At 37.7% G+C, this 16,255-nt stretch overlaps 1 protein-coding gene across 1 annotated transcript; it reads right to left on the reverse strand.

The window, feature by feature from the left end:
• Window positions 1-4,800: 4,800 nt before the first annotated feature.
• On the reverse strand, window positions 4,801-10,701 carry LOC106082233 (uncharacterized). The gene is made up of 8 exons (XM_013244624.2): window positions 10,257-10,701; window positions 8,577-9,512; window positions 8,306-8,509; window positions 6,598-6,742; window positions 6,342-6,542; window positions 6,013-6,217; window positions 5,879-5,954; window positions 4,801-5,819 (listed from the first exon to the last, which is right to left on the reverse strand). Exons 1-8 carry the CDS (start codon window positions 10,503-10,505, stop codon window positions 4,827-4,829), a joined length of 3,009 nt encoding a protein of 1,002 aa, XP_013100078.1. The 5' UTR covers window positions 10,506-10,701; the 3' UTR covers window positions 4,801-4,826.
• Window positions 10,702-16,255: the final 5,554 nt, after the last annotated feature.

Genomic DNA, 16,255 nt, shown 5'->3' on the forward strand with positions numbered 1-16,255 from the left:
AATAAATTCGATCCGTTTTTTAAACGAATCATAACTGGAGATGAAAAATGGGTTGTTTACAACAACGTTAGTCGAAAACGATCATGGTCCAAGCATGGTGAACTAGCTCAAACCACTTCAAAGGCTGATATCCACCAAAAAAGGTTATGCTGTCTGTTTGGTGGGATTGGAAGGGTGTGGTATATTTTGAGCTGCTTCCAAGGAACCAAACGATTAATTCGGATGTTTACTGTCAACAATTGGACAAATTGAATACAGCCATCAAGGAGAAGCGACCAGAATTGGTCAATCGTAAAGGTGTCATATTCCACCAGGACAACGCTAGACCGCACACATCTTTGGTCACTCGCCAAAAACTGAGTGAGCTTGGCTGGGAACTTTTGATGCATCCACCATATAGCCCTGACCTTGCACCATCAGACTACCATTTATTTCGATCTTTGCAGAACTCCTTAAATGGTAAAACTTTCGGCAATGATGAGGCTATAAAATTGCACTTGGTTCAGTTTTTTGCAGATAAAGGCCAGAAGTTCTATGAGCGTGGAATACTAAATTTGCCAGGAAGATGGCAAAAGGTTATTGAACAAAATGGCAATTATAGATTTGATTAAAGTTCATTCTAAGTTTTATTAAAAATGCATTTACTTTCTTTTAAAAAATCCGCAATTACTTTTTAGGCAACCCAATATGTAAAGCATCTTTCGCCAAAATCCGGTGAAAAATGCATACCTTATGCCCCATAGCAGCTGTTTCATACCTTATGCCACATAGCAGCATAATGCATACCTTATTCAATTGTGTATAACAAAATATTGATCTTTTTAGTAGCTATATCTAAAAAACAAGTAAGAGCGTGCTAAGTTCGACCAGCCGAATCTTATATACCCTCCACCATGGATCACATTTGTCGAGTTCTATGCGCGGTATCTCTTTTTAGGCAAACAAAGAATATTGAATGAGAACTGTTATGCTATTGGAGCTACATCAAGTTATAGTCCGATTCGGATCATTAATGAATGCTAAACATTGTAGAAGTCATTGTGTAATATTTCAGTTCATTCGGATAAGAATTTCGCCTTGTAGTTGCTCAAGAAGCAAAATCGGGAGATAGATTTATATGGGAGCTGTTTTAAGCTATTGCTCGATTCAGACCATATAAAACACCTCTGTTAAAGGCCATGAGAGAAGCAGTTGTACAAAGTCCAAATCGGATGAGAATAACGCGCTCTAGTGGCTCAAGAAGTCAAGATCCAAGATCGGTTTATATGACAGCTATACCAGATTATGAACCGATTTAAATTATAATTAACACAGTTGTTGGAAGTGATACCAAAACACTACGTGCAAAATTTCAGTCGAATCGGAGAAGAATTGCGCCCTCTAGAGGCTAAAGAAGTCAAGACCCAAGATCGGCTTATATGGCAGCTATATCAAAACATAGACCGATTTGGCCCATTTACAATTATAACCGACCTACACTAATAAAAAGTGTTTGCGCAAAATTTCAAGCGGCTAGCTTTACTCCTTCGAAAGTTAGCGTGCTTTCGACAGACTGACGGACGAACATGGCTAGATCGACTTCAAATGACATAACGATCAAGAATGTATATACTTTATGGGGTCTCAGACACATATTTCGGGGTGTAACAAACAGAATGACGAAATTAGTATACCCCCATCCTATAAATAAAAAGTATAAAAACATCACTCTCCCCCGACTACGTTGGCACAAAACCTTATAACATAGACAGTAGTATAACATAGCGTAATGATGTTCATGTGACCTTGTTAAGTTGATAAACCAGATCACGCTGTTAATCACCCAAACACGCACCGGATTCACCAAAAAAAAAAATGGCATATGGTTCTATTGACTGTAATTGGAACAAGTGTCAAAGAATCTAACACGAATTTTGTGTTTCAAATTTTCTAAAATTTGGAGAAGAAATCCAGCGTTTGTTGGGAGATCGTTCTAAATAGCAGCTACATGCGACTTCTGAGTGGTTTTATGCAACTCAATATTCCAAATTTCGGCCAAATCTTGTAGTAAATACACTTTTTATGAACGCAAGACCTTAAATCGGGAGATCGTTTCATCTAATATAATTCCCTATTCAATTTCAACGAAATGGAGCCAGACGGACGGATGGACATTACTAGATTGCGTATATGAATTGTTCGACGATCTTGTATATATACTTTGAAATGTTCAAAAGGGATGAGTCGATGTGTTGCAAATGGAATGACAAAATGCATATGCCTAACCATTCGATGAATTAAAAAGTAAAAAGGCGTTAAGTTCGGCCGGGCCGAACCCACCACCTCGGGTATATATGTAAACCACCTTTCATTAAAATTCGGTGAAAATTTCATATCTTATGTCCCATATCAGTTATATCAAAATATGTTCCGATTTGGACCAAATTCTAATAAGTACAGTAGCTATATCTAAAAATAAAACGATCTGAACCATATACGACACGGATGTCGAAAAGCCTAACATAAGACTGTGTCAAATTTCAGTGAAATCGGATTATAAATGCGCCTTTTATGGGGCCAAGACTGTAAATTGAGATATCGGTCTACGTGGCAGCTATATCCAAATTTGGACCGATTTGGGTCAGGTTGCATAAAAATGTCGAAGAGCCTAACTCAAAGCACTGTCCCCAATTTCGGCGAAATCCGACAATAAATGCCTCTTTTATGGGCCCAAAACCTTAAATCGAGAAATCGGTCTATATGGCAGCTATATTCAAACCTGGACCAATCTGGGCAAAATTGAAGAAGGACGTCGAAGAGCCTAACTAAACTCGCTGTCTCAAATTTCAGCGGCATCGGACAATAAATGCGTATTTTATGGGTCCAAAACCAAAAACCTAGATATCGGTCTATATGGCAGCTATATCCACATGTGGACCGATCGGTGCGATATTGCAAAAATATGTCAAGGGGCTTAACTTAACTCACAGTCCCGAATTTCGGCGACATCGGACAATAAATGAGCATTTTATGGGCCCAAAACCTTAAATAATGAAAAAGATCTATATGGCAGCTATATCCAAATCTGAACCGATCTGGGCTAAACTGAAAAAAGATGTCGAAGGGCCTAAGACAACTCACTGTCCCAAACTTCAGCAAAGTCGAATAATAAATGTGGCTTTTATGGGCTTAAGACCCTAAATCGGAGGATCGGTCTATATGGCAGCTATATCCAAATCTGGACCGACCTGGGCCAAATTGACGAAGGATGTCGATGGGCCTAACACAATTCACTGTCCCGAATTTCATCAAAATCGGATAATAAATATGGCTTTTGTGGGCCTAAGACCCTAAATCAGTGGATCGGTCTATATGGCAGCTATATCAAAATCTGGACCGATCTGGGCTAAATTGACGAAGGAAGTCGAAGGGCCTAACACAACTCCCTGTCCCAAATTTCAGCGAAATCGGATTATAAATGTGGCTTTTTTGGGCCTTAGACCCTAAATCGGAGGATCGGTCTATATGGCAGCTATATCCAAATCTGGACAGATCTGAGCCAAATTGACAAAGGATGTCGAAGGGCCTAACACAACTGTCCCAAATTTCAGCAAAATCGGATAATGAATGTGGCTTTTATGGGCCGAAGATCCTAAATCGGCGGATCGGTCTATATGGGGGCTATATCAAGATATAGTCCGATATAGCCCATCTTCGAACTTAACCTGCTTATGGACAAAAAAAGAATCTGTGCAAAATTTCAGCTCAATATCTCTAATTTTGAAGACTGTAGCGTGATTTCAACAGACAGACGGACATGTCTAGATCGTCTTAGATTTTTACGCTGATCAAGAATATATATAGGGTCATAAATGGATGTGTTGCAAACGGAATGACAAAATTAATATACCCCCATCCTTCGGTGGTGGGTATAAAAATCATAGGTTTTAGTTAGTTTTTGTTGCGACTTTTTCAAAATTTTGGTAGGAAATAATTTGTTTTGGGTGGCAACACTGGTCCTATGATAGCAACCCCTAACCAATGAGAACTCTAGTCAATCCGTTACAATAGGACGGACTGTCGTGGAATTACGACTTCCAATTCTCATGCATTGGCTGGTCCATGATGCTTTTGTTGAGCTCATTTCATAGGGAATTGCCGCAATATAATCACAAGACAGACACATGTTTGTTATGATGAGAAATTTTTAATTTCTTATATTTTCTTGTTTTGCCGTTTCAATCTCATGCATAAAATGTATTCAAATTGTCTTGAACAACCAGCAAACAAAGTGGTATCTCATCTCTCTCTCTTATATTCAAATCTGTTTCAAGATGAGAATCATGCATATGTATATACACATGTCTGTTACCACAATTTAGAAATGTAGAATGTTTATATGTAAACAAACAAAACAATGCGAGGACTGCCGGCGGTATTTGAACTATTTCTTTAGGAAGTACAAACTTTTGCTTTTATACATGTATGTATGCATATATTTGTATGTACGCAGTTGTCCACCAGTTGTTAAGTCCATATAATTGATGAATGAATAAATTTTATTGAGAGCAGACAATTTATATGCTTCAATATGTTCTGATGAAAAACTTGTGTTTCCAAAAGGGAAATTTATTTTCCCTTTTGACAAAAACATTGCACAAACATTCGATACTTATTATTTTGCAAACATTTATTTTCAATAAATTTTTGAATTCTTAAACAGACTAAGAGACATGTCTATTAATTTCTAAGCAGTATAGTATTTAAAAAATAATAATCACATTAATTGTAACAATTAAATTTTGGGGGGGGGGGGGGGGGGGGGGGGAGAGTATGTTTATCGAATCTTAAAAACCATTGCGACATCTGGCCAGAATAGCCTCCATAATCATTTGAAACCATTCCGTTGAGTATGTCGAATAGTCAGCAGTCCTAAATAGATTAACCTTAGCTTCAGTACTTAGCGATGAACACAAATAATAGTTGATGGTCATTTCAGTTAATTCGACATGATAGTTCTTCATGGACCACTCCAAGACATCCAGACAGTTAGTCTCATCTAGCAGGGCTATTAGCATTTGCAAAACGAATTGCTCCATTTCTGGTATAATGTAGATGCGAGACATCTCAAAAGCTTCCAAGAGGGCGGAATATTTGTCGGCTGGCGGTATATTATATTTGAGATTTTTCGATTTGCGCACTATTAAATTAAGGAAATAGCGTAGGCCACTGACCGTATAATTACGCAGATGTATTTCGCCCTCTTTGCCTTCGCGAAAATCACTATTCAACATGGTATTGAAAACATCGCTGGTGGAACAAAGTAAAGCCTTATTGAAATCTACATTTGTGGTGGCGGTGCTGGTGGTGTTTTTATCATCTTCAACGCATTCAAAACTTTCACTTCCCTCCGTGCTAGCTTCATTTTCTCTAAGCGGTGCGTGTACTACAAAACGCATATCACAGTGCTCGTGTAGAGATTGGCCGGCATCCTCTACAAACTCATCGTATTCATCCAAACGTTTATCGCCATTAAGTTGAGGCACATTAATGCCCAATGTATAGCGGGACATACATGTCAGAGCATCAACAGCCTCGGCAGTGAAGTCATCCTGTCTGGAACTTAGTATAATACCCAGAAGAAGAGTCAAGGCATTGCCATCATTCAAAAATTGATACAATAACGGCTTGCTTCGTATTAAATAGCCCACGGTAATGGCGGCACGTTTCTGTGAGATTACATCATCGCTGCGCAAAAGACGAGCTAGTTCCTCTTTGCCATAATTGCATTCGCCAACCGAGGTAAGGGTATCCAAAAAGCCAAAACCATCTTTGCTGGTCTGAAAATTTAAATTGTTGACACATTCCAAAAGTCTTTTACAAGGAAAATCTAACATACCTCCTTAACTTTAGTCAATTGATACAATTGATGGGATATACCTTGCCTGATGACATTACCAAAGAACTGACTTTCCCTGTTATTGAAGAAAATTTTGAAAATGTTTACATTTTTTCATAGTTTGAGAAACTTACAGCAGTATATTGGTAAGAGATCCAGAGAAATCGGTATTAACCCCAAATAAATTTAAAGCCTTTATCAGTGTATTCATAGTCTCAGGTTTGCCCAAATCATTGCTCTTCGTCACCAAACATGTTACACGAAATAGCAAATTGTCAATAACGTCTATAGTGTTATGGGGCAGATTTCCCAATTGAGGCAATTTGATGGCAGGTACATCTAGGAGAATACCAAAAAAAAAATTAATATTGAATTCTTAATTTCGGAAGCTTGAATACACTATTCTATGACGTTTTAAGCTGAAAATATCTGCTATCTTGGCTGACATACAACATTATTTTACCTTGGCTGATTTCTTCCTCATCTTCTATTAAAATACTATCTTCCTCAGAGTGGGCAGCCAAATCCAAAAGATTCATTATAATAGTGTGATCGTTATTACTGGCATTTGGGTTATTATACAAATGACTGGAAGTGTCTTGTTCATCCTCCTCCTCCTCATCGTCGCTGCAAACCGGAGAGTAAGATTCTTCATCGGAATCGGCTTGAGAAATAAAATCATTCAATAAATTCAAATTAGCCACATAACAGTCATTTACCTTGATTGGGTTGATATAAATAACCACTACCCACGGGTGACATACTGCGGGAACTACTGCAAGGACTTGAGGGTCCATTATAAGACCGGGGCGAACTACTGGGTGAGTCACTGTCAAAAAACGTTTCTTCTCGTACTTTGGCGAACTATAAAAATTTAAAAAAAACGAATGAAAAATTTAAAATTTTTAAAATAAAGAGTGTTACAAATGAACTTGGAAACTTTGAGCTTTTAAAGAAGTCAATGTTCCAATGCAAAAAATGAAAAGATTGCCAAACAGAGAAAATAATGTACAAAAATGGATTGCTAGCAAGTCGTCATACAAAGACTGAACTTGAATCTGAAAATAGGATTCACGCACTCATCTCATCTAAAATCAGCCAAATCATAAACAACAGAGAAAATTGGAGTCTCCCGCCAAGAATATTAGAACAACTTCTAGCCTGTCGTTATTCCTTAATTAGTATTTTTAGTCTTAAATATTTGTTTTTTTTTATACCCTCCACCAAAGGATGGGGGCATACCAATTTCCTCATTCTGTTTGTAACTCTTCGAAATATTCATCTCAGACTCCATAAAGTATATATTCTTGATCGACATGACATTTTGTGTCGATCTAGCCATGTCCGTCCGTCTGTCTGTCGAAAGCACGCTAACTTTCGCAGGAGAAAAGCTGGCAGCTTGAAATTTTGCACAAATACTTTTCATAGATGTATGTCGGGTGGGATTGTAAATGGGCCATATCGATCCATGTTTTGATATAGCTGCTATATTACCCGATCTTGGATCTTGACTTCTTGAGCCACTACAGGACTCAATTTTTACCCGATTTGGCTTAAATTTTGCATTGTGTGTTTTATTGTTACTTCCAACAACTGTGCTAAGTATTGTTTAAATCGGTTCATAACCTGATATAGCTGTCATATAAACCTTGACTTCTTGTGACTATAGAAGGAAGACTCAATTCTTATCCGATTTGGTTGAAATTTTGCATGATGTATTTTGTTATGATTTTCAACAATTGTGCTAGGTATGGTTGAAATCGGTTCATAACCTGATATAGCTATCATATAAACCGAACTGGGGTCTTGATTTTTGGGCCTCTAGAGGGCGCAATTCCTATCCGTTTTGGCTGAAATTTTGTACGACGTTTTCCGTCAGGACTTCCAACAACTATGCCAAGTATTTTTCAAATCGGTCCCTAACCTAATATAGCTGCCATATAAACCGATCTGGAATCTTGACTTCTTGAGCCTCTATAGGGCGCAAATATTATCTGATTAGGGTGAAATTTTGTAGAACGGCTTCTCCCATGACCTTCAACATACGTGTCAAATATGGCATAAATCGGTCTATAGCCTAATACAGGTCCCCTATAAAACGATCCCCTATTTTACTTTTTGAGCCTCTAAAGGGTGCAATTCTTATTCGATATGGCTGAAATTTTACTATGGTCTCCAACATTCATTCCATTATAGTGCGAATCGGCCCAAAACTTGATATAGCTCCAATAGCATAGCAATTCTTTTCTTCTATCCTTTCCTTTGTTTGTCTAAAGTGAGACACCGGGAAAAAGCTCGTCAAATGCGATCCATGGTGGAGGGTATATAGGATTCGGTCCGGCCGAACTTAGCACGCTTTTTCTTTTTTAATTTTGCTGTAGGAAAATGTTTTGTTTTAGTTAATTATTTATGTTCTCCTTTAATTACCTTGCATTTCCCTTCCTTAACAACATCGGGTAACTTCCTCTTCTTTGTTGATTGCAATTTCTCCTCTCGTTTCTTTTTGTAAAATTCCTCCTCACTGCTTATATAAACATTAAGTTCCTTTATGAGAACTAGGACAAGGCCTTCACGTAGCATTAAATCCATACTCATATTGTCATATTGGAAATTTATTAAAACATTTAAGATCTGTGTAGGAAAATAAAAAATACAATATGTATTCATCAATCGAAAAAAAAGTTTATTACAAACTCACCGAAGCTTTTTCAGCAGGAGGTCCTGTGTCCTTTATCATAGCTATGAATTTGCGCAATGCTCCCGAGCGTCGTATTTTGGAACGATTGCAAGCATCTGTGGATAAAATACTTATTATATGAATACAATGCCTTCTTTCGCTTTCACTTAGGTCTTCATCGGCCACCAACAGCTCGCAGGCTGCCAATATGGAATCAGCCGAACTTAGAATATAAAATGCTCCTTGATTTTTTGACAAATTCGATAGAATTTTCAAGGCTGCGCTGCGATGTTTGTTTTTCTTTTCATCTGTTATGAAATATACTATGGGAGCCAAGGTACAATTGGCTCGGTTAAGAGATTCCCACACTACATTGCTCATCTGTAGTTCCGAAATGACAAGTAAACATTTCAAAATTTCACACACAAGATCCAAGGCTGCACGCTCTTCTGGTATAATGTAAGCATTCGAGTTGCGAGTGGAATTTTTTAGAACTTCATGATCAAATATGTCACTACGGACACCTTCCAAATTACGAGCCACCTCTTCAAAATATTTTTCACGATGTTGATTTCTCTTAAGGCCCACCTTAAGGGGTGCCTGAGCGTCAGTAAGTAATTTCTCCTCTGCATCATTCGATTCATTTTTCATAGTCGCTGATAATATGCGTAGCAATATAGTTAAGCCAGAGGATTGCAGAAAGTGCTTCATAAATTGGGTGTTTGCCAAGAGGAAGCGGCAAGCACGGAAAGCCATCATACGTGTTTGTACATCAGAGGCATCTTCAATGATGCGACACAATGCCTGGGCAATCGCTGGACAATGGGTAGATAACAATTGATTGGCATCTACCTTGGCTAAATTGCCTAGAAGACGACAAGCGCGGCACTGTATCAAGGGATTTGGAATGGACTTCAATATTGTGGCCAAAGGTATGAAAATCTTGTTCTCCAGAGCCTGCAATAGAGGAAAAAGCATTTAAGCAAAAGACAAACAATTCTCAAATATTATTTGGGAAATATAGGTTGGGGGATAAATTTGTAAAATAGGACGTTATGGTGATTCATTTTTATTTCTCTTTCATGGGATCAAGGTGTTCCACTTCATTTCGTTTATAACACCTCGAATTCGTTTATAACACAGTCGAAAAAAGATAATTTTTAACGAAATTTTTATAGCCAAACGACTGTACTGCGTGTCTCTTTGAGAAGTATTTTTTATATGGCTTAATACCTCAAAAATGTCTCCAGCATTAGGAGTCGATAATCATAGCCGATTTTTCGAATGCAGGCGTTCAGTGTCATAGAGGTATTTACTTCTGGGCCACGGCTGCCTTCATGTAAACCCATCTCTTGATTATAAGTACAATTGTTATCTGATTTGGCTGAAATTTGGCAAGTGACTTTCACCTATTATTTAAAAATCTATGATATATGACCGTTAGGATAAACCGCTAAAAACTCGGTTTGTACTTTCATTAGAAATTAACGTCAACAAAAATACGATCGTGGCTAGCTCATTATAGCCGTGCGTCTATCTTCCTTCTTTATGGGCGTGACAATAGTGCTCACTATGTTATAACACTTTATGGCATAGTAGTGTAGTAGTTTTTGCAAACATTCTTTTGATACGCCTTGACCGACCCCCTCTTCCTTCACCAACTATACACACAACTATAGCAAAGTTCATATATGTACTTACTTCTTTGCAGCTTAGTTCATCCGTACAGCAATTACCCATGATACTCAAAGCCACCTCCAAGATTTGTTCATGGGGTTTTGACAAGAAACGCACCATTGGAGCCACTCCTCCAGCTTCTCTAAACAATAGTATACCATTTTTATCTTTGACGACATCTGTCCGAAGTTTCGTAAGTCCCTTGACAATGACTGATTTGTCAGTGGATGCCTTTATTACGGCCAATATATTTTCCACCAATTGGCGATTCATGTTGTTGGAATAAGTGCTGCTAATTCATTTAGAGTTTAGTAAATATCGAATTAAAAATATAATTTACAAGGAAATAAAGGAAAAATTGCTGCCAGTCTACAGAGTCGCTAAGAGTCAATTTAACGCAGAGCCGCCGCAAGCTGGGCTATATTCGAATTTGTTTGTTCTTGTTTTTGAAAGGAAAACGACATCATAAAAACTAATGATAAAGTATTTTATGTTCGAAAAAATTTTGTTAATAAAAGTGTACTGATTTTTTCGTTTAGATATCATATATATTAAAGAAAAACTAAAACCTGAAAAACTAAAAACTTGAAACCTTTCCAACGCCGTTGTTTACTTTAAATCTGACTTAGGTGACAAGCATTGACTTGATATGGCAAGACTCTATTCGCCAATCTATTACCAACATGGCAGCTCGGCTAACTTTTGTTGTTCATACCTTGTAAGCCCTTTACACGTGAAAGTTACATGTGCGACAAATCGTTTCAGCAGGTAACTGCGTCATTAGGTTTGGTATTCTATTCTGCTTTCGGAATAGTCACTGAAATGTTTAATTGTTTCACGAGCGAAATTTGACAGTAACCATATGTTTTTATTTTAATATCAAAAGACGTTTTTTATCTGCATTTATGGTTTTAATGTCTTTCGCAAACAAAATAAAATAACAAATAAAAAACTAACCATTGCAACCAATAAAATATATTGGGTTGCTCAAAAAGTAATTGCGGATTTTTTAAAAGAAAGTAAATGCATTTTAAATAAAACTTAGAATGAACTTTAATCAAATATACTTTTTTGCACTTTTTTTTCTAAAACAAGCTAAAAGTAACAGCTGATAACTGACAGAAGAAAGAATGCAATTACAGAGTCACAAGCTGTGAAAAAATTTGTCAACGCCGACTATGTGAAAAATCCGCAATTACTTTTTGGGCAACCCAATATAATCCTCCAATATATTTGGTTTAATACAGTGAACCAATTCTCACGAAATTTGACACAATATACATTTATTGATACCCATATACATTTATCTATCACCCGACTTTCGCTTCTAAAGCCTTTGCAATTACATTTATCAACCGATTTTCTCAAACCTTTTGCACAACGCTTTCCTCTACGACTACTACAAAACTTGTGGATTTTGGTCGAAGTCGGTTCAGATTTGGATATAGCTCTCATAAACATATATGTATTAACCGATTTTCATATTAGGAACCTTTGTCAGCGTATTTCTAAACAATTTTTCTCTAAATTTTGTCTTTCTGTTGTTTCAACTATGTATGCCGATTTTGGTTAAAATCTGTTGCGGTTTAGATATAGTTCTCATAATAATTTTCTTTCATTTTGGCTTATCATTTGTTAACCGATCTTCACAAACTTTGTCACTTAGGTTTCTCTTGCTCTTCTGATCACTTTCATAAAAATCTGTTCAGATCTAGGTATAGCTTCCACATATATATGTTTCCCCCGATTTTCACTTTTAATGGCTTTGCTTACTCATTTATCAACCAATCCTCCCTAATATTTTGCACTACCATTTTTTCTATAACTCAAATTCAAATTTTTAATTCAAGCTAATTTTAGTTCCGACGACTTAACCTGCATACCCAATGTGGTGTAGGTTATCAAAAGGTCAGCTTCGCCCGACTTTAGCCCGTCCTTACTTGTTTTGAAGATTTCAGTCAAGGTATCGTCGGCATTTTTGAGATTGTAGAAATATTTCGTAACTGATTGCAAATCTGATTACACCACTGGAAAGATTACAAAATTTTCAAAATAATTAATATATATTGTCCTTCACAACTTAAAATTTAAGAAAAAATTAAAATTCGAATTGTGACAGGAAATTAAAAAAAAAAATAATTTTTGTTTTATGTTTTGGTTGAAAATATTAAATTATTAAAAAAGAAAAAAATTTAAAATTGGAAAAAAATATTGCATTTAGTATAAATTTTCCACAAATTTTGACTTTGATGACCCATAACAACCTACAAGGCGTAGCACCCTTTTCAAACATTTACTTGGTCCGATGAATTCTTAACTATCTATCAAATGCCATTTAATCATTTAATTATTTCACCAAGGCGTATTTAAAAAGGTGGTCTCACGCGAACAGCTGTTAACAGCCGGCCAGGTTTGACGGTATTAAGATGTCAGTTTTTTGTTTGCACTCTCTTTGTTGTTATCTTCTTTCTCGCATATTCTCTGCTACTGATATACCCTGCTACCCTTGATATAAATTCTAGAGATCTCAATCATGCATTACTTTATTCATTCAAAATAAATAAAATGGGGGTATGAAGTTTGGTTCCAGGAAATGACACTCCAAATCCAAAATGAAAATGTGCCCACACAGGTTTTTTGGGGCCTTTTCTCATGCAGCTATTGAAGCCAATTTGGGGTTTCCTCCAGTAATTTTGAATTTTTTCAATTAAATTGGGGCACATTTTCATTTTACTGTGGGGTCTAATTTCACCATTTTGGGTCTCAAATGTATTTATTTTGTAGTAAAACCACATTTTGGAGTACATTTTCTGAAATGTGGATAAAACGAGTAAAAGCATGCTAAGTTCGGACGGGCCGAATCTTACATACCCTTCACCAAGTTATGAACCGATTGGGGCCATACTTGGTTTGGCTGTTGCAGATGGAAGTCTTTGTGCAAACTTTCAGCCAAATCAGATAATATTGCTCCCTCTGAAGGCTTAAGAAGTATAATCGGGAGATCGACTTATTTGGGAGCTATATCAGGTTTTGATCCGATTTGGACAATACTTGGAACAGTAGTTGAAAGCTAAAACGAAACACTTCATGCACATTTCAGCCGAATCGAATAAGAATTGCGCCCTTTAGAAGCTCAAGAAATCATGATCCAAGATCGGTTTATATGACAGCTATACCAAAACATGGACCGATTTAGTCCATTTACAATCCCAAAGACCTACGCTAATAGGAAGTATTAGTGCACAATTTCAAGCGCCTAGCTTGATTTAGTATGTAAGCGCGCTTTAGACAGATGGACGGACAGGGCTGAATCGATTTAGAATGTTAAGACGATTGAGGATATATATATAGTTTGTTGGGTCTCAGATCAATATATAGATGTTTTACAAACGGAATGACGAAATAAGTATATCACCCATTTAATGGTGGAGGTTATAAAAACTAAACCCGACAAAATTTATTTTTTTTTTATAAAATGTTTACATGTTTTATAATACACCAATAATGATATATGATGTTGTGGGCTAGTGGACGGCATTTCAAAAGTCCACCTACTGCTCAATACTTAATAAAGGATGACTTGTTTGTGCATCACAGCCGCACTGAGGACGACCCCATCTGATGCTCTGAATTTAATGCTACATCTATGCTTCGGGACATTGTGGCTACACAAATTGCAACGACCACTGCCGTTAGGTTAAGAGAGCTTGCTCATTGGTCATGTGGCGGCTACAGACACTGTGTTATCCTTGATACCATATCCGATGTTCTAGGCAGTGTGAATTACACCCTACATGAGCCGATTTTTGATAAAAATTACTGCACCACTATTCCTGAAAGAACCGATTGAGACTACGATATCCCTGGTAACAGAAGTTACATAGAATTCTATATGGTTGGTTCCAAACTAAACGACCAGGTGGGCTTTGGGGTGTACTCTAAAGATATAGAACTGGTCATATCAAAGATGTTATCAGACCACTGCAGTGTGTATCAAACAGAGATCCTTGTAATTAAGGAAGTGGCGGAATGGCTAAGATATAATGTCATTACGACGATTGACATAAATATCTTCTCAGACAACCAGGCAGCCATTAAATCCCTGGAGAACACAAAAACCGCCCTCGACTGTCGCAGATCTCTCAACGAGATGGCTGAACAGTTGTGCCAGGGTGCCGGACCACAGAGATATCCCAGCGGCTCACCCCTTTCGTTGACATCCGAACTTGCCCATATCTAGTGATGTGCATAAGCATCACTTCCTACAATGAGGCTTTTATTCCCTACAGAAGTGGCTTCAACCAGCGTCTTCAGGCGGCATCTCTGATTCGTGTGCCATATATAGGGAAGTCAGACAGTAATGAGACTTGTTTATTTCAAGGCTGGCTACTACTAAATATTCTGTGCTTAGCGATGGAAGAAGAAATACATGTATACTACTCTTTGCATGAATACAGGCTCTGTGTCTCCCATTCCCCGTACCCCTTAGAAGTTTAAATCCCGGAATTCTTAGCCAACGAACCACAACCAGGGTTTCTGGATAGGAACCACTTCAAATCCCCCTGCCATCAGGAAGACCTTAAGTGCCGCCGAAGCGGTCTTACAATGGTGGATACCGAACCATAGTCAGGATTCAGAACTTCCACCACTGTTGTGTAAGTCTCGTCTTCTGACTCCATCATCCTCACAAGATTCGTTAGAACTTGTCATGATGAGCTTTCGTACGCATCCAGGGGCAGGTGAGAAAGCTGTGGAACCACTCTTCCTCAGGACACTGGGCACTTGCGGTGTGGATAATTTCTCGTTAGATGCTTCACTAAGTGCTGCTGTCGATGTACTTACTGAGTTTCGTGCTTCCCCGCTGGCGCACACATTGAGCCCATTCCAACTTAGTGACCCACCCGCACAGGGCTTGTCGGGTCCCGTTTCGATGCCATCCCCTCCTGTCTCGGTCGTGGCAGGGGGATTTTCAGTCTCCTTTATTATGAAAATACAGCCAAATTTTAGAACAAAATTTGAAATATTTTTAGTGTGGATTTGCGTACTATGGAGTACATTTGCGCATCCCAATTTTCTCGTTTTTATACCCTCCACCATAGGATGGGAGGTATATTAATTTCGTCATTCTGTTTGTTACTACTCGAAATATTCGTCTGAGACCCCATAAAGTTATTCTTGATCGTCGTGACATTTTATGTCGATCTAGCCATGTCCGTCCGTCTGTCTGTCGAAAGCACGCTAACTTTCGAAGGAGTAAAGCTAGCCGCTTGAAATTTTGCACAAATACTTCTTATTTTTGTAGGTCGGTTGGTATTGTAAATGGGCCATATCGGTCCATAACCTGATATAGCTGCTATATAAACCGATCTTGGGTCTTGACTTCTTGAGCTTTTAGAGAGCGCAATTCTTATCCAATTGGAATGAAATTTTGCGCGACGTGTTTTGTTATGATATCCAACAACTGTGCCAAGTATGGTTCAAATCGGTCCATAACTTGATATAGCTGCCATATAAACTGATCTTGGGTCTTGATTTATTGAGCCTCTAGAGTGCGCAATTCTTATCCAATTGGGATAAAATTTTGCATGACGTGTTTTGTTATGATATCCAAGAACTGTGCCAAGTATGGTTCAAATCGGTTCATAACCTGATATAGCTGTCATATAAACAGAACTGGGGACTTGACTTCTTGAGCTTCTAGAGGGCGCAATTCCTATCCGATTTGGCTAAAATTTTGCATGACTTATTTTATTCTTACTTTCAACTACTGTGTCAAATAAGGTTCAAATCGGTTCATAACCTGATATAGCTGTCATATAAACCGATCTGGAATCTTGACTTCTTGAGCCTCTAGAGTGCGCAATTCTTATCCAATTGGAATGAAATTTTGCACGACGTGTTTTATTATGATATCCAACAACTGTGCCAAGTATGGTTCAAATAGGTTCATAACCTGATATAGCTGTCATATAAACAGAACTGGGGACTTGACTTCTTGAGCTTCTAGAGGGCGCATTTCCTAT

Source organism: Stomoxys calcitrans, chromosome 2, assembly GCF_963082655.1.
Source record: "Stomoxys calcitrans chromosome 2, idStoCalc2.1, whole genome shotgun sequence".
Lineage (NCBI taxonomy): Eukaryota > Metazoa > Arthropoda > Insecta > Diptera > Muscidae > Stomoxys > Stomoxys calcitrans.